Source organism: Caretta caretta, chromosome 1 (assembly GCF_965140235.1).
Source record: "Caretta caretta isolate rCarCar2 chromosome 1, rCarCar1.hap1, whole genome shotgun sequence".
NCBI classification, from domain to species: domain Eukaryota; kingdom Metazoa; phylum Chordata; order Testudines; family Cheloniidae; genus Caretta; species Caretta caretta.
Genome location: NC_134206.1, coordinates 154,140,957 through 154,165,540, shown reverse-complemented (window position 1 = coordinate 154,165,540; position 24,584 = coordinate 154,140,957). Strand labels below are relative to the sequence as shown.

Sequence of the window (24,584 nt, the reverse complement as noted above, 5' to 3'; positions counted from 1 at the left end):
GCTCCACTACTGATAGTGGGAGTTAAACAAGCGAAGTGAATCAATATCCTAGCTTATAAAATGGTGAGACTACACAGCAACTGTCAGTTTCCTAGTCTTAGTACCAGTGAAATAAAACTGTAGTAAGCCATACCAGTTCCAGCTGTTTAATTGCAGTATGCTAACAGGAGCTTTCAGCACAAGCCTTTATGTAATAAGATTCCATAAGAGTCACTCTGAAGCCTGGAATGGCAGTAGAGGCAGGGTGAGGCAACCAAAACAGCTACAAGCATGGCTCAGGGCATTTTGGTTAGAACAGCACCAGATTGAATCATCACTGGGTCTTACAGTAGGCTATTGTTCAATTTTTGAATTCTCACCCCTTTTGATTTTAAATTGTACATCCCTGCAGTACACAGCTATATTAAGGCGTATATCCATGCCATGCCAAGAGTCCAGTTACCATGCTGTCTTGATAGCTAATTCATGCAAAGGTCATTGGTTGTATGAGGGAGAGTGCACAGCTGGTGGAGTACTTGGCCCAACTCCACAGTTCTTCAAAACCACCTCATTCACCTGCACACATGAACACAGATCTTCCACATACGCACTGTGTATGTATCACTCTGAAAAACCAAGGATCTCTGACTCCATCTGAAAGGATGGAAACAGCTATGAACGTGACTGGGAACATTTTCCTTTAGAATAACGCCAGGTTCGATCACTGGGCCCTGTGAGAGCCGGATGGAACGTTAGAGGCCAAAGGTTCTGTGGCGGTTGGAATGCGACAGTTGATCAGAGGAGGTGGGAGTTAACAGCTATGTGGGGTGACTGAGCTGCTTGTGCCTCCAGCCAGGGGGCAGCTCTGTGCCCAGGCTTTGGGGACCATGTACAAACAGCAACATGGCTCACTACAGCACAGAACAAGAGCCTCAAGATACTACCTAGATATGTAGCTTTACTGCTGCTCTATATGGTTTTCTGTTCACTGGTATGTCATAACTATAAAGGGAAGGGTAAACACCTTCAAAATCCCTCCTGGCCAGAGGAAAAACCCCTTTCACTTGTAAAGGGTTAAGAAGCTAGGATACCCTCGCTGGCATCTGACCAAAATGACCAATGAGGAGACAAGATACTTTCAAAGCTGGAGGGGGGGAGAAACAAAGGTTCGCTCTGTCTGTTGTTTTTGCCAGGTACAGAACAGGAATGGAGTCTTAGAACTTAGTAAGTAATCTAGCTAGATATGCATTAGATTCTGTTTTGTTTAAATGGCTGAGAAAATAAGCTGTGCTGGAGGGAATGTATATTCCTGTTTCTGTGTCTTTTTGTAACTTAAGGTTTTGCCTAGAGGGATTCTCTATGTTTTGAATCTGATTACCCTGTAAGGTAGTTACCATCCTGATTTTACAGAGGTGATTCTTTTACCTTTTCTTTAATTAAAATTATTCTTTTAAGAACCTGATTGATTTTTCATTGTTCTTAAGATCCGAGGGTTTGGGTCTGTGTTCACCTGTACAATTTGGTGAGGATTTTTATCAAGCCTTCCCCAGGAAAGAGGGTGTACGGTTTGGGAGGAAAGACGTTTCCAAGCAGGATCTTTCCCTGTTAAGACGCTTGGTGGTGGCAGCAATAAAGTCCAAGGGCAAAAGGTAAAATAGTTTGTACCTTAGGGAAGTTCTAACCTAAGCTGCTAAAAATAAGCTTAGGGGGTTTTCCATGCAGGTCCCCACATCTGTACCCTAGAGTTAGGAAGGAACCTTGACAGGTATATGCTGCTTTATGGTAGCATGTTTACTGGTGTGATGTTGGGAAAACAGTACACAGACACACTGGTGTGAAGGCCTACCACAAATACTGAAGTTACCTGGTCCAAGAATTAGACAAGTGAATAGTTTCCATACATACCTATATGTGGGAGCACTATTACCAGTACCGATCTAAGCTTTGACCATACCCACTGCCAGGAAAGAAAGCTACGCTCACTGGTCACAGCAACCCTAAGGAAAAATTAACCAGATACAGAGCACAGATGGTGGATTACCTGAGCCACCTGATACACCTGTACAACAGCATAGGCTTTCATCTACTAGTTATCCAAGTAAAGGTTTTGTGTAAACAATACAGAAAGCAGGGAGCAGCTTTGAACAGTTAGATCACTACTGGCTTGTGAAAGCCTTTAGGTATTAACTTTCAAAGCACTAAGATCGCTGCATGAAAAACACGCTACAAAAAGGTGGTCACAGTGTCATTCCAATTTTTTACAGATGGGGAAACTGAGGGACAGTGATGGAACCAACTTACCCAAGGTCACCCAGCAGGCCAGTGGTAGAGCTAGGCATAGAAGCCACAGTTCTTGTCTGTGCAGTTTTTGGTGTTTGTTTTTTTAAGAGGGCCTAATGGATTTAGATAGATGTAGCCTTCTGCATTTGTTTGGTTTAGCTTAAGTTAACTCAGTTTTGTGCTGAGTATGACTACCCCTTAATGGAACTGTGCAGGAAAAAATAAATGAACTCCAAAACAAACAACATTTGCTCTGTTTATTGAATGGTTGAAACACATGAGTAATAAAAATGGAGTATGGTTAAGTGCCAGTTATTGGTCCACTTTTACCACCAAAAACAGGTGTTTGAACAGCTACAGCTAGTAACATACATGGAAAGAATTAGAAGCATCATAATGTAAGCTTCTACAGTATATTACTTTAAGCACCCAGACTATTTTCTATATTTGTAGTTTCCTAACTGTATAGACCAACCACACCAGTGTTCTTACCTATCATCTCTCTGCAGTCCTTTTAAATGCAGCAGTGAGCTGATAAGATCTACACCAAGCCTCATTTTGGCTATGGTTCATGGTGGTGGCTGGAATGTAAAAAAAAACCCAAATACTGTTTCAACCAGAATTGTTCTTGTGGAACTATTCCAATTTGAAGGCTTTACATAAATAGCGCTATAATCTGTTTTTCCCTGAACACTACATGTGCCATTACAAATATTTATAACAAACATTTACATCTGGTTCATAATATACAACACAGCTTAACAATAGTTTCTAAACCTCCAGTGTAAAAAGTTTAAATCAGAAAGTTGCTATCATTTCAGTGCATTTTTTTCACATATTTATTCACAAGGAATACAGGGTATTATTTCTAAAATTCATTTTGTGTTACCAAAATGGAATGAAGGTATATAGTTTAGTAATAATTAGGTCATGGTTTTATAGCAGGCTGTAGATTCACCTTTGTAAATCCACTCTGGTAGTACTACTCACATCTAAAGAGAGCCAAAAGGAAAACACAAGGAACCATTAGAGAAATAAAAGCACCTTTAAAGACAGTCCACATTTAACCATGCCAAAATATTATTTTAACACACTTCAGAAGTGGCCATACTCCTTTCCCAGGAATGAAGTTCAATCCATTCTTATCTTCTGATTTGTCATCCTGTAAATAATGCTGTCATAGCCAGGATCCATGTTCCAGAGGTTGTAGGAAATTACAATCACAGCTAATGCAAGGCCTATCATGAGCCACAGAACTATGTTGAAGACCACAGCATAGTTGAAGTTGTATGAATACCCTAGGTTATATGAGGTGCTCTGCAGTGAAAGAAGGAAAGTATGGTTTAAAGAAGTGAGACATCTGGAGGCCAGCAGTCACAATGCTCCTGAAGTCAGCCTTCACGCAGAACACATTTCTGATTATACTCACATTCAGACTGCCCAACCAAGAGATGGATATTTTGCACAGGCAACTCCGGAGTTACTGGCACTAAATACTAATGCACTTAAGTGACTGGCATCATAAATGGATACAAGGTCATTTCACTTACTATGTTTGTTCATCATACCTAGTGTCTAAGCCACTAAAAGTTGAAAAGGTTGCTACAGGATCAAGTCAATATTCTAGTTCTGCAAAATGGAGTGATACACACGTTCACATTTTTATTAATCTGCAGAACAGGGGTTTAAAGCACATTCACTACCTGTGCAGTCTGGAGAATGGATCGACTCTTCCTCACAAGGGGAGTATCAAATGTCTTTGCAGTCACCACCTCTACCACGGCATTCCCACCATAGAGATTATACATCTCATCTGCAAACTGAAAGATCAACAACAGTTTAGTTTCAGATATATGCAATAGTTACTAAATCTGACACTCTTGTAACAGAAGATGCACCAACACAGAAGATCTGAACAATCTGGAGAAATCATGGAAGTCTCCAATGATTTGAGTCTGCGAATGAATGCCAACTGTTAGCTAGTTTAGACCATCTCTTTACAGACCACTGGTCACTTGTCCAGGATCCTAAGAGCTTCTTACTGACCTCCTCTGGATACATGTGCTCTGATATGAAAGCTGCTATATCCCATTACACATACTCTGGGTCATTTTATTTCCCCAGTTCTGTACTTAATTTAAGATTCCTACCAGAGAGCAATTCTGATCAAATGTGAACATCTGACACACACTGGACTGCTGTATATGAACGGAATATTTTACAGGAGAGATGTTTAACTTAGTGAATTAAGAATCTAGTATTTTGCCTCACTATATTTTGGCATCAGACTTTGGATACTAGCAAGATGGAGTTGTCTCAGTTCTTGATGGACATTTGTTTAGATAAAATCCACAACTGGCAGCCTGCTCAGGAAAGGAATGAAACAGCAGGTATTTGGGAAACTTGGAAATGGTAGAGCTGCTCAAGGTGGGAAAAAACACACAGCACCTGACCACACTGTGCTGAGCTAAAGCTAGAGCTATTTCCTTCACATTTTCAGCCAGGTTAAGAAAGAAATGCCTATAAACAAAGTCTCTGTTTTTAAACCAACTCATCAGGACATACTGATTTACACATTTGTTAATATCACCCTCCGACTCCTACACGAATAGCTCTGACCTGCCAAAAAGTCCCTCCAATACCTTTCTAGCTGAGGAGTGACCAAACTACAGAAGTTTGATTTGATAATTGACCGAGGGACTAGAGTTTACCCAACCAAGAGATGGTGAGGCCAAAACAAAAATGGCAATTCACACCAGAATGCTGTATGACCAATGAATATTGATGTTCAGCTGTCTTGTGAATATAAAACCAGTACTGTTCAATTAGAATTGTTATTCCAACAGACTTTACAGAACAGTATTTATGGCAGATCTCCTTTTACCTTTTGCAGGGAATCAGCAAGAATCTGAGAGGCATCCTTGAATTGCTGAGAATCTTCCCCATAGCGTTTCCCAATCTCTTCCAAGCCAGCCAGTTCCAGTGAATACAGATCTGGGGAGTGATCCTTTGCCAGATGCTTATGTCTAGACAGCTTAACGGGGCGGGGGGGGGAGGAAGTGAACCACAGGGAAAAAATGGGTTAGTTTAAATACTCAGTCCAATGAGATTTAATCACTGATTGAGACAGCTTCATTTTTGTCTGACATATTCCATGCAGACTTGGAATTTTGCCAGAACTTGCCATCTTGGATCAGAGAAGTGTCTGTAGCTGGCTCTATTGTCTTCAAAATGGGAGGCAGGGTAGCAAGTGCCTGGGTAAACTTATGCCAGAGATTGTTTTAAAAAGAGGCACATGCAACAAGAGTTACAGTTCCACTGAAAGGGGTCTCATCCATAAACTTAAGGAACGCCTACGGATTTATGTCAAAATCCTGATTCTAATATTGCTGTAGTAAGTAGAGAGTTTGCATAACAGCATGAAGAAAAATGCATAAATTCAATGGATGCCTGTGGTTTCCTGTGCTACTAAATTGACCTTTGCTGTGAATTTAATTAATATGAAGTTTATTTTTTCTGCTGTCCAGCTATATAAGCAGTATTTCTTCAAGATGTGAAATCTCAGGTATTTGACTGCCCCCCCCCCCCCCCGCCACCAATCACCACAGAATCCAAGCACTTCATAATCGTTAATGAATGCACCCCCGTGACCCTTATGAGCTAGGAAAGTCCTATTATCCCCATTTTGCATCTGGGAAGTGGAGACAGACTATGTGACCTGCCCAAAGTTACACAATCTGTGGGAGAACAGGGAATTGAACCTGCCTCTATCATCACTGCATTATTTTTAACCTCGTTTCTGGTCTTTGGTATATTGGCAAGTCCTCATACACGTTAAGGCCAAAAGGGACCATCACGATCATCTAGTCTCACCTCCTGCATATTGCAGGACATAACCTCATGCACCCATTACTACAATAGACCCCTAACCTCTGGCTGAGTTACTGAAGTGCTCAAATCATGATTTAAAGACTTCAAGTTACAGAGAATCCACCATTTACACTAGTTTAAACTGCAAGTGACCTAGGCCCCATAGGAAGGCAACCTCCCTCCCACAGTGTCTGCCAATCTGACTCAGGGGAAAATTCCTTCCCAATTCCAAATATGGTGATCAGTTAGACCCTGAGCATGTTGGGAAGACCTACCAGCCAGACTCAAGAGCCCTGTAGCAACTCAAGAGCCCTCCCCATCTAGTGTCCCATCACCAGCCACTGGAGATATCTGCTGCTAGCAGTCACAGATCGGCCAAATGCCATTGTAGGCTGTCTCATCATGCCATCCCCTCCATAAATTTATCAAGCTCAGTCTTGAACCCAGTTAGGTTTTTTGCCCCCACTGCTCTCCTTGGAAGGCTGTTCCAGAACTTCACTACTCGGATCGTTAGAAACCTTCATCTAATTTCAAGCCTAAACTTATTGATAGCCAGTTTATATCTATTTATTCTTGTGTCAACATTGGTGCTTATCTTAAATAACTCATCGGCCTCCCTGGTACTTCTCGCTCTGATGTATTTACAGAGAGCAATTGTATCTCTCCTCGGCCTTCTTTTTGTTAGGCTAAACAAGTCATGCTCTTTGAATCTCCTCTTGTAAGGTAGGTTCTCCATTCCTCTGATCATCCTAGTAGCCCTTCTATGAACCTGCTCCAGTTTGAATTAATCTTTCTTAAACAAGAGACCAGAATTGCACACAGTATTCCAGATTAGGTCTCACCAGTGCCTTGTACAATGGTACTAACACTTCCCTGTCTCTACTGGAAATACCTCGCCTGATGTATCCTAGGACTGTATAGCCTTTTTCACAGCTGCATCACAGTGGCAGCTCGTAGTTAGACCCAGGTGTATTGGTTGATCACAGGCTCTCTCCTTCTCTATCATTTCCAACTGATATATCCCTAGTTTCGTGAAAAAATTCTTGTTGTCTTAGTCCCTAAGCGCATGACTTTGCACTATTAGATTTCCATCCCATTTCTATTCTCCAGTTTTCAAGATCATCCAGATTTTTTTGATTGATATTCCGATAACTCCTCCATATTGGCAGTACCTCCCAACTTTGTGATATCTGCAAATTTTATTAGTACACTTCCACTTTGTGTGACAAGGTTATTAATAAAAATGTTAAATACAATTAGTCTCAAGACCAATTCCTGAGGAACTCCACTAGTAACCTCCCTCTAGCCTGACAGTTCACCTTTCGGTATGACCCTTTGTAGTCTCCCCTTTAACCAGTTCCCTATCCACCTTTCAATTCTCATATTAATCCCCATCTACTCCAATTTAACTAATAATTTCTCATGTAGAACTCTATCAAAAGCCTTACTGAGAACCAGGTAGATTAGCTCTATTGCATTTCTTTTTTAAAATGATCAGTTCTCTTCTCAAAGAAGGAGATCACGTTAGTCTGGCATGATCTACCTTTTGTAAAACCATCTTGTATTTTATTCCAGTTATTGTTCACCTCTATGTCCTTAACTAATTTCTCTTTCAAAGTTTGTTCCAAGCCCTTGCATACAATTGAGGTCAAACTAACAGGCCTGTAGTTTTCCAGATATTTTTAAGAAAGGAAAACATTAGGTATTATATTAGTAATTCTCCAATCATAGGGTATGACCCTCAAGTTTACAGATTCATTAAAAACCCTTATTATTGGACTTGCAATTTCATGTGCCACTTCCTTTAATATTCTTGGATGGAGATTATCCTGGACCATGATTAAATCCCACTAAGCTGTTTGAGTATGACTTCCACCTCAAATATGGTCATTTCTATTTTCATATCCTCATTTCCATTAGCCAACCTCCCACTATCCCTAAGCTTCTCATTAGCTTTATTAAAAACGGAGGCAAAGTATTTGTTTAGGTGTTGAGCCATGCCTAGATTATCTTTCATCTCCATCCCATCATCAGTGTTTAGCAGTCCCACTTCTTTCCTTGTTTTCTTTTTATTTATATGGCTACAGAACCTTTTACTATTGGTTTTAATTCCTTTTGCAAAGTCCAACGCTGCTTGGCTTTTGACAGTTCTCACTTTATCCCTACACTTTCTGACCTCCAAGAAGTAGTTTTCCTTGCTGATCCCTCCCATCCCATGCAGGCTTGCTGCTTTCTCTTAAGTCACCTGTTTGAGAAGCTTGCTCATCCAGCTTGGTCTGAAATCCTTCCCTATAAATGTTTTCCCTTTGCCTGGGATGCTGGCTACAGATAGCTTCTGCAGCTTTGACTAGATGACCTCTCAAGGTACCTTCCAGTCCTATGATTCTATAACAACTCTGTATTGAAATTTAACCCACATAGCCAGCTATGGCTTTTGACTACTGGTTGTGGAAACATGCACTAAAGCAGCAATATCCAACCTCTTCACCTAGAGGGAAGAACAATAATTTCATTTCAAGAAGGTCAAGGAGCCAATATCAGGTTCATATTCTCTAACCCTGTTCTACTCCTATTGCACCATTAGGCAGCATATAAAGAAAACAGGAACCAACCACAAAATCACCTGCTGGGGATTCCCCAGAAATGTTGGAAGGGAAAGCAGCAGCTCAGAGTGCCCCAACTCACTCCAGGATTTTTGCAGGGGGACAAGAAATGATGCCACCTCCCCCATTTTAGTGGCAGAGCTGATTCAAAACACTTCAGTTTAGAAACTACAAGGTACATCTCTAAATACACACTTTATTAAGTCACTTTTGAAGGCCACAGTTCAAATCCCTAAGAACTACAAATGGTTCCTGAGAATGCAATTTGGATGTCACTGCCCTAGAGATCTTCACACATAGGATGACAGACTTTAAGAAAAGCGTCTTTCAAAATTCCCTCAATCATATATATAAGACATATAGAGTGTGTTTGAAAAGTTGTGCTCACCAAGCTGGAGATATCATGCAAGACTTGTAGTTCTGACAGAAAAAGCAGGTCAACCTAGGGGAGAGAGAGACAGGTATTTTCTGAATAGAAACTGAAGATGATGCAGCCTAATTTTGTTGCACATCTCAGCAGACTGCAGCTATAAGCAGTAGCTTTTTGTTACTGGATCTAACAATGCCCAAAATCAATTAATCATCATCTTCTAGTACTTAAATATTGAAACTTGGGGGGAAACTTCCCCCTTGGACAACAAAGAGATGAAAAACAAATGAGCGTATTACTTAAACCGTATTTCTTAGAAAAGTAGATCAGAGGCAGTTTAATTAAAGCAGTATTCATCGGCCACTGTCTTACCTCATTGTTTCTGCTGAGGGAGTTGAGGGGAAGTGAACTGAGAATGGAGTTATCCTGGAAAAGGCGGTTCCGTAGCTGTCGCAGCGTGACGGAAAGGTCTTCAAATACAGAGTTTGCCTTTCCCACCATATAAACTCTCTGTAAGAACAGTCATTATGTAAATATGAACATAGTTCAGTTTTGGATTTTTCGAATTTCACAGATTAATTCCATTACACATGCATGTGCTTTTGTAATACAAGGTGGTCATACAGCCAAGAGGTTTAAGCATATCAGTTCCCAATTGTGTGGTTTAACTCTTATTTCAAATGGTTTAGGAGATGCATCAATACTCACTTCCTCACTGGGAGCCAACTGCAAGACTACAGGGGTTTCCTCAGAGAACAAGGTGTGAATAGCATTTGCAACACTGTCAAGACTGAAAGGAACAGCCTGAAAAACAATAAAGCTCTAATAAGGAATTCTGGCCAAAATGGGGTTAAAGCAACATGTCCCAAGGAATTTCCATCCTTCTCTACAAGAACTGTGACTGTTTTGTACATTGATTACATACTTATGCTCAAACAGAGACATTTATACAACAGTCAGCATGCAACCAGCCTTAACTGATAAAAGTGCAACAGATGTGTCTGTGCATTGTGGGCATGATATCATCATTTTAATACTTTCCCCAGAAATTTAGAAAAAGGGAATAATTTTAGACTCCTTTGTTAAATACAAAATTAACCTCATTAAATTGTATTAAAAATGAAGATGCAAAATGGAAAGGAATGCATACTATTCACCCTACAGCTAAGATGTTTTCTATAAAAGAAAACGCAAGCTTCATATGCTCATGTTACATCTACAAGGGGTGCTAGGAAATTCAGAGTAAGGGTTCCCAAAGCAACCTCACTGTGATAGAGTTCAAAAGTTCAACACCAGAAAATGTGACAAAATATAAACTGGGTAATTGTGTCAAGATAAAGACATTCCTTGAGGGATGTTGGAGAGGCACATGACTTATGAAGAGATAGATGGACTAATTTAATAAATTAGTATTAGTTTTGTTCTCAAGAACAGCTTGACTTTGCAAAGTTTTAGTCACCCATTCACTTTTGATGACTGAGTAAAATATTAACTACTTCATCATTATGATAAAGGTGAAACAGGTTTTCTACCTACAATAAAACATTTCAGGAAGATTTTGCAAAGGTTGACTGCTCTTTTAGGAGTCTGTAGGGGTATTCAGAGTTGATTCGCTTTCACCCTCAAAAGGAAACATTTTCCAAAGCTGAGGAAAAATGAGTGAAATTGATTGGGAGGAATAGTTTAGACAGAGAAATGTGAATTAAAACTGACCGTTCTTAAAGAAGAGTTTATTAGATGGCCAAAAAGACATGATTCTACAATCAAGAACGAGGACAACTTTGGCTAAAAGCCCATCCTGGTTCAGTGGCACAGTGATGGCAACAGTTAGAAATTTAAAAGCAATACATAAGTGGAAAAAGGAGGAAATAGATATAAATTAGAAGTTATATGGTATAAAAAATTTGAGGGAAGGTAAAGACATTGGGGAAAAATCTGGCTGGCGAGGTTAAGAGCAATAAGAAATTAAAACTTATTTGGAACAAAATAAATTCTAGCAATGGAATAAGCCCATTATTAGACAGATCGTTAAATTGTTAATGATGGTATAAGTAAAATAAATATTTCTGTTCTGTATTTGAAAGAAGCAGGATGTTGTACTCTTATCACATGAGGATGATGAAGTACTTTCCAGTCCATTAGTAACTAAGGAAAATGCTAAACAATCATCTACTAAGAATAAACAATTTGTAACCACCAAACCTAGATTATATGCACCCAAGAAGCCTGAAAGAGTTCACTGAGGAGATCTGGTTTGCTAATGTTAATTTTTAATAAATCTTGGAATACTGGGGAAATTCCAGAAAATTGGAAGAGGACTAATGTTGTGCCAATATTCAAAAAGGGCAAGCGGGATGACCTGGATAACTATATGCCAGTTAGCCTGACATCAATGCTGGTGAAAAGAATGGAAAAGCCAATACAGGATTCAATTGATAAAGAATTAAAGACTAGGAATATAATTAATGCCAGTCAACTTGATTTTTATAGAAAATACATCTCAAACAAACCTGATTTCATTGTTTATTAACTTTATCAACCAAACTTGTAATTTCAACTACACATTTGTAATATACTTTGACTTAGTACCACATGACATTCTGAGTACTGATATTGTAAAGTGTCAATTTTAAAAAGTACATGCAAAATGGATTAAGAACCAGCTAACTGATCGATCTCTAATTGTCAACGGGGAAATCATCATTGAAGGGGAGTGATTGTAATTGTGGCAGGATCAATACTAGGTCCAATGCTATTCAACATTTTTGTCAATGATCTGACAGTAAACATCAAAATCATTGCTGATAAAAGATGACACAAAGATTGTTGGAGTGGTAAATAATGTGAGGATAGGGTAGTCATACAGAGCAATCCACATTGCTTTGTATGCAGGGCCTATTCAAACAAGTGGCTTTTAATACAGTCAAATGCAAAGATATACATGTAGGAATAAGGTACGTGGGCAATACCTACAGAATGGGGGACTGCATCTTGGAAAGCAGGGACTCTGAAAATGATTTAGGATTCCTAGTGGACAAGCAATTCAATATGAGCTCCCAGTGCAATTCTGTGGCAAAATACGATTCTTAAATATATAAACAGGGGATTAGTTAGTAGGAATAGGGAGGTGATTTTACTTCTGCATATAGTATCGGTGAGACTAAAACTGGACGACTGTGTCCAGTTCTGGTGTCCACATTTTAAAAAGAATTTTGAAAGATTGTAGAGGGTTCAGAAACCCACAAAAATGATTGGAGGGCTGGAGAAAATGCTTTATAGTAAAAGACTTAAAGGGAACCTGTTTAATTTATCAAAAAAGATTGAGAGGTGAGTTAATTTCACTGTATAAGTATTTTCACATGGAGAAAACACCATGTATACTAAAGGGTTCTAATCTAGCAGAGAAAAGCATAACACGAACCAATGGCTGGAAGCTGTAGGTGGGCAAATTCAAATTGGATGTGAGGCACAAATTTTTAACAGTTACAGCAATTTAACATTGGAACAAACTACCAGTAGAAGTGGTGGCTCCTTCACTTCTTGATGTCATCAAAACAAGACTAGATGCCTTTCTGGAAGATGTGCTTTAGCCAAACACAAGTTACTGGACTCAATGCAAGGGTAACTGAGTGAAGTTTACCATCCTGTGATTTCCAGGTCAGACTTGATCTAACGGTCCCTTTTGGCCTTAATTCTTTGACTCCATGAAATATAAAAAGCATAACTGGAGAAAGGTTAGCTTGTGGGATTTTTTTCAAACACCAAGCAATACTTTCAGTATTAACAGAAGTAGGAGTAACACAGACACAAATGCAAAAAATTGCAGATACTTACATTCTCAACAGGGTATGAAATTCCATCTTTAGGCATCACCAGCTTATCTACTCCCTTCACAGTCACCAGAACAGTAGCTCGAGGACGATGAAATATATCACCCACTGCAAGCCCAGGCCAGGAAAGGTCCTGGTAACAAATTTAAAAGCAAAAACTTTTGCTTAGCTCGAAATCAAATCAAACTATATCAAATGATTAATGTAGAGAATTTGCAGTGATATCAATGAATCTTTATAGGAGAACCCACTGGAAACTTAGTAGGGAGTCTAAAAGCTTGAAAGGATCTACCATCCCACAAAAGTGTGTTCCCCTTCCCCCATGGAAGTTTCTTTGTTAATTCTCTTAACAGCAGGCCATCCATAACATTATTGTAAGAAAAAGTGTCATTCACATACTGTACAATGTTGGCTTATTAAATGGCCTATGTGGCTACTGAACCAAGTTTCACAGTTGAGACTGCCACATTCCACAAGATTCACTGAGAGAGTCCATTTACGATGATATTAAAAGCAACTTCCCATGATTTGAGGGAAGTAGCAAGCTTCTCTAGTATGCAGGTAGCTGGAGGAATATTTTTATTCAAATACATGCTTTTTATAGACCAATAATATTTAGCCACAATGGAAAAATACATTGCCGGGATGTTTCTGGTACAACTATAAACAATAAAGGCTCATGATTCTGACATTTAAGTAGAAGTAATTAGGCTCTAAAGCAGTGGAAAGGTTTTGCAACACAGACAGTTGCTTTGGCAACTTGTTAAGTGCAAGAGCTGGGTCTATTTTGCATGTAATTGTATATCTGCAGAAATTACATGAACATTGACCAGGGTATTTTTCAACCACAAAAAAGTTACTCAATACAGGTGTCAGTTTTACAAGACCAAGATAAATACACTTTAAAATTAACCATGTTTGCTATGACCTATATATTCCTTATAGGAGAAAGAGAAATTGATTGAGATCCCCATTAACAGAAAAAAAAGATTAGTTTTATCCCCCCCCTACAGGGAGAGAACGGCAGAAGGATTTGTTTTGGAGACCCCTATTTTAACATTTCAGCCTGTTCAGCAAATGGGGAAGTTCAAATCTTTTACGTGTTTCAGATTGCCCAATAACTTAACAGTGCATTAGTACACACTGTGATCACTTTTTAAAAAAAATTAAAGTTTGAATGCCAGAGGGTCTGAAGGGAGAACCCTAAAAATCCCCTACAGCGAAGTTTCTAATCTCCTAGATTATGATTCATATCAAGACCACAAATTAAGGCTCCAATCCCGCAATGAGCTCCCCACAGCTGCAGGAGTCTGCCTGTATGGAGTTTATTATGGGATCAAAGCCTTAATCATGATACACCTCTACCCCGATATAACGTGACCCGATAAAACACAAAATTGGAAATAACGCAGTAAAGCAGCACTCTGGGGCGCAGGGCTGCACGCTCCGGTGGATCAGCGCGTCTGGCTCCGACACGCTGTTCTGAGCAGTGTGTTAAGGGTGCTGGGCCCGAGCTCAGGGGTTGGATAAGGGGCAGAGGGTCTTGGGGGGCAATCAGGGGACGGAGGGGTGGATGGTTTGGAGGTTCTAGGGGCAGGGCGGTCAGGGGCATTGGATAGGGCGTGGGAGTCCCATGGGGCCTGTCAGGGGGTGTGGGTGTGGTTAGGGGCAGGGGCAGTCAGGGGACAGAGGGATTGGGGGTGATTAGGGTCGGGGGGGGTCCTCTGGATGGAGCGGTCAGGGACTCAGATGGGAGCAGGGGGGCTCAGATGGGGTGGGGTCCTGGGAGGGGGCAGTCAGGGGACAAAGAGCAGGGGGGGGTTGGATGGGTCAGAGGTTCTAAGCAGTCACTCAGGGGCAGAAAATGACTATTAATAATGGAAATGTTTGAGGCCAAAGCAAGTTCAATATAATGCAGTTTCACCTATAACACGGTTAGATTTTTTGGCTCCCAAGGACCGCGTTATATCGGGTAGAGGTGTACTTGATATCTACTTTCACTTTGTGTGTTTGTTTTTCTGAGTGGAGGAATAGTTAGCTGTAACACAATTTGAAGGGTTCTCCCCTTCCCCACACTCTTCTAACATTTTGTTCTTTATGTGTATGGGGGGAGGGGGGAGCCTGCTAGATCTGGACAGTCCGAAGGGCCCGAAGTTAAGCAGGGACCACTTAGCTTAGAAGAAGGAATAGACTGCTGAACAGAATAAGTTTTCCATTTCATATCACAGATACCCCAGGAAAAGCAGCGTGGTGAAAATCATGTTGCCTAGTTGGCCAAAAAGCATTTGATTTTACCTTGTGCCTCAAGCGGATGTTCAGCGCATGTAGTACATAATCAGTCCTGCTCTATTTAATGGAGAAACTACTAAAACTATTCTTAAGAAGTTCTGCTCTTAGTTTCAAGACAGCAAGTGTAGTTACCTGTTAACAGGGTATTTTCATAGTCCAAAAGATAGCACACAAGAGGCCCTGTAGACATTTTATTATTAATCATTTATATTGCAGTTAGCCCTTTAATTACAGTTTCACTGTAGAGAAGGAAGAACACAAGTTAGATTCCCAAGGTTTCTGAATTTCCTCTTAGTGGTCTGTTTTACTAGTTCCTACTTTATTTCCAGCACATTTTATAACATCTGTGTACCACAACTACAACTGAAAGCTCTCAGAAACAACCAATTTTACATTTTACAGCTTTTTCAAAATTAAACCTGAAACATACTTCTTCAACAGAAAAGCCCATGGATAATGCAGCTATGTCTGGGATCCGCTCCCCTGGTATTGGCCAACTTCCATCTCGGAAAACGACAGATTGGGGTGATCGTAAGACACTAAACTCATCACCGGAGACACCTAAAACAGAAACACTATTGACAGGCAAGTCTGGTAAAGCATGAGTTTTTTAAAACCCTGTGAAGCAGATGTGTATTGCAACAACCTCTTCTTGATTCTTATCCTTCCAGTGCACATATCTACCAAGTCAAGAGAGAGAGTTAAAGAGAGCCATAAATTTCAATGTATTAGGATGCAATGGAAAATTCCAGCACAGTTATGTATAGACAAACTGAGGTATTAAACTAAATCAAGGCACAAAAGCATGAAAGAGGTTCTATTAGTAAATTTTTCAATTATACGATTTTGACCTTAGGGAAAGAGGGGAATGCTCCAAAACCTGATTCTGGATCATAAATTCCAGGCAGGTGTTGACAGTAAATATAAGCCATGATATGACATATTCATACCAACTGAACAAAGCATGTCTCAAGAATTTCAATTTGTTGCTCTCAAAACAATGAAAGGCAGAAGAACAGAGGAACAGGTCAACCTATAGTTGTTTGCCAAAAATTCAAGCACTTTTTTATTGATGGCAGCTCATCCTGCTGAACAGCTGCAGTTTTAATAGAGTAAGGACCCTCATTTCTAAGGACTATTTTTCTGGATCAATATGGGTGGGGGCAATTTACAGACTAACAATAATAATACTGGTAGCCTGTCAGCCTTAACAGGCTACAAGACACTCACACAATTTACTCTGGACAATTTGGCTTACATATGGTATCTGATTTAGAGCTTTTTCTTTTTTAGACCCAATTTTCCTTGCTGGGTTGACAGGCACAAACAGTTAAGTTACTTGCTCAAGGTCACAGTGAGCAAAACTGCATTTAAACTCAGGAGCCAACCGTCTTTCCAGCTATGCTATAATCATTTGACCAAAAATGACTCATTGGGCTACAAGTTCCATGAAGCCTTGGAACACAATTTTGAGTTACAATTCATCAAGCATATTCCTATCCAAACACTGAAGGGTAACGTAATCATAAGGAAAGGAGGACTTGTGGCACCTTAGAGACTAACAAATTTATTTGAGCATAAGCTTTCGTGAGCTACAATGTTAGTCTGTAAGGTGCCACAAGTCCTCCTTTTCTGTTTGCAGATACAGACTAACACGGCTGCTACTCTGAAATGTTTCAGAGTAACAGCCGTGTTAGTCTGTATTCGCAAAAAGAAAAGGAATACAAGGTGCCACAAGTATTCCTTACTCTGAAACGTAATCATAAGGAGTCACCTTATGGGTCAGGTGGTAACTCTTTCCAAGACCAGAAAGTTCTGGCATTAACCACAACTGACACTTTGGGTCACACCCTAGGACACGGATGTCCAACTTGTGGCCTCCAAGGGCAGCTGTGTGAAAGGAGAAGGCCTGTGTTCCACAACTGTTCAACTTTTCGAACCAACCCCATTGGTCCGCCAAAGAGGTAGGGGTACTGCCTCCCCCGCAGCACCCCCGAGGCGAGCAGGGCAGGCTCCCAGCAGCAGCTGCTGCAGAAACGGGTTGGGGCACCGATTCCTCGGGCGATGAAGCTGGTGAGGCTCTGGGAACTTGGGGACACCGCCAGGCTCCGGGCTGCACCGGCGCGTGGATGCGGCTACCCCGGCTCGCTCTGCGGCGCAGCCACACCCGGCAGCAGAGTCCGCCGCGGGTCACCCGCGGGGAGCGGCCCTTCGGCCGTGACAGCGACCGGGCACGCGCCCGCCTTCCCCCGGGAAGCGCCGATCTTCCCGCAACGGCCACCGCCGGCGCTGCCCAGTGACAGGGCCGCGGACTCCGAGGGGAAGTCACGGGAGCGGCCCGGGCTGATCCCACCGGCCCCGTCCGTCAGCGGGAGCCGCGCAGCGACTCAGCGTCACCCGCCCCGCGCGGGCCGGATCCTGTCGGGCAGCGCCCGAGCCAGAGCGTCACGAGACCCAGGCAGCAAAGCGGCACGAGCCCCCCGGCTCCGCCTCGCAGCCGCCCCCGAGCTCGGGCGCCGGAGGCTGCTCACGAGGGAGCGGGCGGCTGTTGAGCCGCTCGTTAGCCTCGGTGACCGCCGCCGCCGCCGCCGCCGCCGCCTCTCCCCGGGCCGAGCTGGGGCGAGCGCGCCCCTCGGCCCCCGCGGGAGGAAGGAGCTGGGGCCCCGCGCTCTGCCGACCCCCGGCGCTTACCAGCCAGGAACGCCGCCGCCAGGGCCCAAAGCATCATCCCCGCCCGCCCCATCCCTGCACAGCCACGGCCCGACACCTCGGAGACTGGGGCGGAGCGACACCCGGGCCCCACACACTGAGTCCCACAAACCCCGCCCTCCCAGAATGCTGACTGACAGTCCCGCTAGCCACTCACAGAGCGCCCATCTGGCAGGTCCGAGGGGCAAGGTGTGGGACTATGTTCTGAGTGACAGGGGAACTGACCACTCATCGTGTGAGGGGTCTCTTCCTCTCCCCTTCCACCCTCTCCCAGTGCGTCACTGCCCCGGAACTGACCGGCCAGTCCCTAGTCCGGGCAGGAGGCGGGGCTTTTTCTTGAGTGATACCCAGCCTGGCCGCTCACAACGTGAGGGATCGCAGCATAGAGGCCTCGTTGCCGTCGAGGGGGGGGAAAGGGGCGGCGTCACTCCAGCAGCAGGTGGGGTCTACTCATAAATGGCAAGTGGTGTGACCACTCACAGTGCCGGAGATCTACCCCCTCCCAACCCCCAGCCCCACTGTGCCCTCTCCTATCCCACGTGACCACTTGTGCAAGAGGCGGGGCCTGGCCGGGATGTGGGCGGGGCATCTACCTGATTGACAGTTAAGTTAACCATTCACCGTGTAAGGGGTCGCTGCTCCACCCTCTTCCACACATAGATGAGGAGACAGGCCCAGCTGCCTTGGTGGTTCAGTGTGGCCAAGCTGGCTGTTCCTGGTGCAGGTGAGGGCTGCCATGTGTTTATAATTATTGTCTCAAGCCAGGGTGTGTGGTAGCACCCCTGGTCCAAGCACCACTGGCAGAGTATGGCAGCCCCTTCCCCACCTCGCTATAGAGACTGCTCTGAGAGCAGGGTCTCTCCCGCCCTGGCTGTGTGCCTCAATGACTCCCTGCTCGCCCCAGAGTGATGTGCGTGACACTTGCTTTGCTGCCGCTCTGACCCCTGCCCTGGAATGCTGCCCCTGGGGCCAGAGGGCGTGGGGTAGCTGGTGTGTGGTGCACTCGGCCTGACGGCAGTGAAGGTTGGCGGGAGCCTGCCAGTGGCTCCCAGCCTTCTTCAGAGTGGTGTCAGCCTTTGCTGGTAGCCCTGGCTGCCACCCTTGAGGCTGCTGCTGGTTCTTGTTGGTAACAGGAACATGCTGTTGGGTACTTATGCCCTGCTTCTGTGTGTTGTTCATAACAGCTGTAGCGAAAGCTCCCAAAGACAGTGGCCCTGGCAGGGATTTCCTTACCCCTCCTCAACTCCCTCATCTCCCTCTGCCCAAGTAATCAATTAGCTACATGTAGTGTTGCTAGTTTAGTTGTTTTCCAACTAGATTTAGTTGCTTTAATTTTTTTCTAGTGGGGGGAATTCCATTTAGTTTTTTATTAGAAATTTAAATTGAAAATGAAACATTAATACTATGGTGAACATACAATCACATTTTGCCTGGGACAGTTCCTTTTTCAAGCGCTGTCCTGGCTATCCCAATTTTTTTGGCAAAAGCAGGGTGCAGAGGAACATGTGAGGGTGAGTGGTGATGGCAGCCCTGTGCAAGGGGGAGGTAGGGGCCCCAGCCTCACATAGGTGGCAGGCAGGACTTGGGCAAGCAGCTCAGGCCAGGGTCGCTCAGGCTAGCCCCATTTGGTGTTCCGTTTTCCCTTTGGGAAATATGGTCTCACTAATACACACTTTAAAGCATATATATGATAAAATACTTGTACCTGAAAAACCATAATAGGTTTGAAAGGTATGAACAATGACTTGCTTCCTTGCACAGCTGTGTTTTTTATGACAATATCAGCAAATTCATTTTGGCGATGTTGGCTGACCTAATGCTTACAAATCATCATTTGAAATTAAGGTCTGAATGAGCTCTCCCCTGATGGCTAGTGATGAGCTGGGGGGAAAAGGCTTCAGGACCAGACTGTAATTAAATGAACACACCTACTTGCCTAGGTATCCAGCAGGCAGAGCTGTGTTGCCCAAATGATCAGTTTTGGCTGGTGTTGGGTTACAAATCACTTTTTGCTTTCCACAAGTTACACTTAGTATAACTTTTTATTAGTGATGTATCTGAATATTTGGATGCTAATATTTAAACTGTATTATTAAATTTATTAACCTTAATTTGGGATATTGCAGATTATGTACTATATGTATTTTATGACTTTTTAAACCAAACTTTGTACTTTTGAATAATTTAAGCATTATACCCAAATGAATGAAACTATTTCTTTAACCTGTGTATTAGATAATTTTAGCATTAGCTTTAATAAATAAATTTAAATTGAATGCAGGGGTAATAAAATGTGGTTATCCTTATTGTATGAGTAAAGGGCAGCAAAACTGTATTTAGCCTGTCCTGTTTGTGGGGGTCACCCTCAATTGAACTGAACTCACTAAGCAGGGTGTTCAGATGCCAGATCCCCGTTGAGAGTGAGGATAGGTGTTTTGTCTGGTGGTGTGGGCTCTGCCTAAGGCACCACTGGTTACAGGCACCATTTGACTCCCCCTTGCTCCTGTTTAAAGATGGAGCTGATTAGACTCCATTGAGAGTCTTTTATTAGAGCTGAAATTACTGCTAACCACTTCTAAGTGCTTAGGCCTGCTCTGGGACAGGGTTTCGGTGGACCATGCTGCCTAGCCTGCACGAGCAGTGAGGTTGCCCCACTGAGAGCTGAAATCATTGGGAGCTGGGTGGAACTTCAAGAGGCCAACTCTCAGAGGTCACAGTAGAGAGGCAGGTGGCAGCGGAAGGTGGTTGTCAGGATTCTCTCCCCACTCTGGGGAACAGATGTGGGGACCTGCATGAAAGACCCCCTAAGCATAGTTCTACCAGTTTAGGTTAAAAACTTCCCCAAGGCGCACATTCTTCCTTGTCCTTGGGCGGTATCCCTGCCACCACCAAGTGAGTTAGACAAAGATTCAGAAAAAGGACAACTTGGAGTTCCTATTTCCCTGAAATATCCCCCCCTACCCCTTCACCCCCTTTCCTGGGGAGGATTGAGAATAATATACCAACCAAAAAGGTAATCAAGGTGAGCACAGACCACACCTTTGGGTTTTTAGGACACTGAAAACCAATCAGATTCTCAAAAACAGAATTTTATTATAAAGAAAAAAGTAAAAGAAGCACCTCTGTAAAATCAGGATGGAAGATAATTTTACAAGGTAATGAGATTTAAAACACAGAGAATTCCCCTCTAGGCAAAACTTTAAAGTTACAGAAAACCAGGAATAAACCTCCCCCTTAGCATAGGGAAAATTCACAAGCTAAGACAAAAGATAATCTAATGCCTTTCCTTCTTATTACTTACAATTTGTAATCTTAGATGCTTATTTCAGGTAGGATATGTGTTTTTTCCTGCCCTGGTCTCTCTTTGTTCCAGAGAGAACAACAAAAGACCCCACAAACAAAACCTCCCCCCATAGATTTGAAAGGATCTTCTTCCCTTATTGGTCCTTTTGGTCAGGTGCCAACCAGGTTATTTGAGCTTCTTAACCCCTTACAGGAAAAGGAGGTATTTTATGCTACCCTTAGCTGTATGTTTATTACAGTGGTGATGCAGGGCCTTTGGTGATGGAGCAGATGATGGAATGGTGGCATGAAGAACAACAGCAGATGGAGGAACGAGCAAGTTCCCAACCCCCCGAACCCATCGGGGTGGGAGATGAATTCATGTGAAAGCATCTCTGTACTCTGGGTCTCCATTGACCAAGGACAACAACTGTGAGTGAGGAGGGGCACATTAAAGGAACATTTGTCTGTTGGACTATGTTTTAGTGACTTTGCTCCAGACTGCTAGACTTGTGACTGGGAAACATATAAATGTATGCTTCCTGGTAGGCCAAGTTTTTTAAAATGCATTATTTGCCAAGGTTGTTATCTCACATCATTGCTCTCTTGAGAGGTCACTATCTTGGGGAATTTCTGTACTAAAGATTTTATTATTATATCATAATTTTTTCAAACGTCAATTTAAATTAAATACATTTTTGAAAATTTGTTTTGTTTTGTTTTAGAAATCTTTTATGTGATTTGGTATTATTTGCATTATCATTATGTTAAATTTACAGTATCCTAAGAAAACATTTAATTTATTCATATCTGTTTCATAGTTGCAGGTCAAAGTGAAGATAAAAAGACCAAAAAAATTTCTTTCCACTGAAAGGCATCAGAAACGAACCAATATGAAGAACACACCAAGAATATACCAACACGTCAGCTGACTGTTCAAGTGCTGTATCTACATCTGAACAGCCCAAAGCACAAATAGTGCTATCTACTGAAGAAACAGTGTGTACACAACCTGAAGACAGTTCCCGATGTTTGTCAGTCAAAGTTTTCCCATTTATTGAAGTTACAGAAGATGGTTACTGGTGCACCTCTTGCAAAAAAGCTTATGAAGAAGAAAAGCTTCCCACTGCTACAACTGGTAAAACTGGAGGAGCTTGGTTTGCCAGACCAATCACCAAATTAATGCTGACAAACTACATGAAAAGGATACAAAATACCAAGCCTCTGGACTGCATCAACATGCAGAAAGCCCTATAAGCCAGTCTCTGTCAAAGCCAATCTTAAAAGTACTTAATGAGGCTGTTAAGAATGCTGGAGACACAACATAGTTTATGCAAACAAACATGGCTGTCAAATCATTCTTTCTGTTTAAGCAAGAGATATGACACACTACAAACTGGAGCCAGGGCCGTCCTTACCCATACGCAAAGCACGCAGCTGCGTAGGGCACCACCAAATTTCCTAGTGCCCTGTGCAGCTGCATGCTGCTCCAGCCCCTGCTCTGGCTCTTCCTCAGACCCACTCCCACTCCCCTTTAGATTGCAGCCAGGCCTGATCCTGCACTCACTGCATGGTAAGTGGAGCGACCTGGCCCCAGCCTGCTCCGCTCCCCTGGCTCCCAGCCATGCTGCTGGCGACTGCCGGCGGTTACCCCCTCCCCACAAGCCTGGGAGCCAGGGGAGCAGAGCAGCCTTGGGCCCAAGGCCTCCGCAGGTGGGAGCGGGGGGATCTGGCCCCAGACCTCCGCGGGGTCACTGTGTGGAGCCCCAGGCCTCTGCGGGGATGAACACTTCCTGCAGGAAGTGGAGTGACCCAGCCCAAGCGTGCTCCGCTTCCCTGGCTCCCAGGCTTGGGGGGAGGGGGGAACCGCCCGGCGCAGCTGGGAGCCAGGGGAGCAGAGCAGGCTGGGGCCGGGTCACTCCACTTCCCGCAGGAAGTGGCCAGCCCCCGTTCCCCACGGAGGCCTGGGGCCAGCCCCCCCATGGAGGCCTGGGGTGGGGCACCACACAGCCCCCCCCCAGAAGGGGGCTGCATAGGGCATCAAAATAGCTAGGACGGCCCTGACTGGAGGCCAATGTTAAATGCATTGTCACTTGTTAATCATGAAGTTAGACACTGGTTCTGATCAAGACTGGAAAATGCTCACTATCTTTCTACAAGAAACTCAACTGACTGGTTAGAAGCACACGGTGCAACAGTGAAAGACTCAGCAGTTGAAAAAACAAAGAACTTTCTCACTGCATTCAGAAAATGTGCATACATGACTTATGAATGCACCAATGCAAATAGGCATCAAGTATCAAGTCATTGTGTACGTTATCTTGATGTCAGTGGTAGGCCAGTAGATACAGTCTAGATGTTCAGGTTATAAAAGACACATAAGCTGTATCTGTGATATATTAAAAGAGTTAAATGCTTGTAAATTGAACCCCAAAGAGATGGCTCGTTGTGCATTTGATGGACCTACAACTTCTCTGGAAGACATAGTGGAGTACAAGTTTTGCTCAGAGAAAAGTGTAACTCTAATCTTTCCTATGCACACTGCAGAGGCCATCTACTTCAGCTAGTGCTAGTACGAGCTGCAGAATATTCAAGAGACATTTAAAAAAAGCCATAAATTTAATGTCTTCGTACTCTTTCTCCCCGGTCATGTGACTGAACTAATGAGCATATCAATTGAAGGACTGGAAGTACTGTACATATGAGAAGCCACCAAAGATGAATGCACTGCATTGAGAAGTTCATTAACAGAGTTGTGCAAAATCACAACAAGAGGCCAAGAAGGATGTCGATCTAGGGCTTCATACAAGGCTTGAATAGCCAACTTTAATTTATGTGATGATTTTAAACCATGAGTGTTCTGTCAAACCTTTTTTTCCAGTTTTTTTTCCCCATACAGCCCACCTTCACCCTCACAGTTTCATCCTGGGCCCTCACCCCCCTGTAAATTCGAACAGTCTTCCCCCCCCCCTTTAAATACATGGACAACACTGGACCCAGGACATGCTGGGGCTTTGACTCTGCAGTGATAGATGTGCAATAGGCTTCTGTGCCTAACTGATGCTCTAGTGACTTCAGTGAGGCACCACGCTGCCACGGGAGACATGCCCTGGGTTTGAATCAGGGTCATGTAGCCAAGGAGGCTGGTTGTCTGTAGGATTCTTGCCTCATTTGTTGCAGTAGTTGGAAGGTGTGTAGTGAGTGAGATGGGATCACAGGAAGAGAAGGAGGGTCTCATGGTTAAGGCAATTCAATACTGCCCTGGAGAACTGGATTCTATCCCTATCTGTATCACAGAGTTGCTGTGTGATGAAGGGTAAGTCACTTACACCAAACCTTTCATAGGTGGCCACTAATTGTGTGTTCCAGATC

General features: G+C 43.2%; 1 protein-coding gene and 1 long non-coding RNA gene across 3 annotated transcripts; one reads left to right on the top strand and one right to left on the bottom strand.

Annotated features, from left to right (window-relative positions):
- Positions 1–2,502: 2,502 nt before the first annotated feature.
- ATP6AP2 (ATPase H+ transporting accessory protein 2) lies at positions 2,503–18,069 on the bottom strand. The gene is made up of 9 exons (XM_048864444.2): positions 17,913–18,069; positions 15,652–15,782; positions 12,937–13,065; positions 9,811–9,906; positions 9,475–9,612; positions 9,121–9,174; positions 5,144–5,293; positions 3,963–4,079; positions 2,503–3,576 (listed from the first exon to the last, which is right to left on the bottom strand). The coding sequence occupies exons 1-9, from the start codon at positions 17,962–17,964 to the stop codon at positions 3,391–3,393; spliced, it is 1,053 nt and encodes a 350-aa protein (XP_048720401.1). The 5' UTR covers positions 17,965–18,069; the 3' UTR covers positions 2,503–3,390.
- LOC125642730 (uncharacterized) lies at positions 17,080–22,554 on the top strand. 2 transcript variants are annotated; one of them, XR_007358493.2, is made up of 3 exons: positions 17,080–17,185; positions 21,473–21,644; positions 22,034–22,554. It is a non-coding gene; the product is annotated as an uncharacterized LOC125642730 (long non-coding RNA). The 2 variants fall into 2 exon arrangements; XR_012669901.1 differs by lacking the exon at positions 17,080–17,185 and adding an exon at positions 18,590–18,654.
- The last annotated feature ends 2,030 nt before the right edge of the window (positions 22,555–24,584 follow it).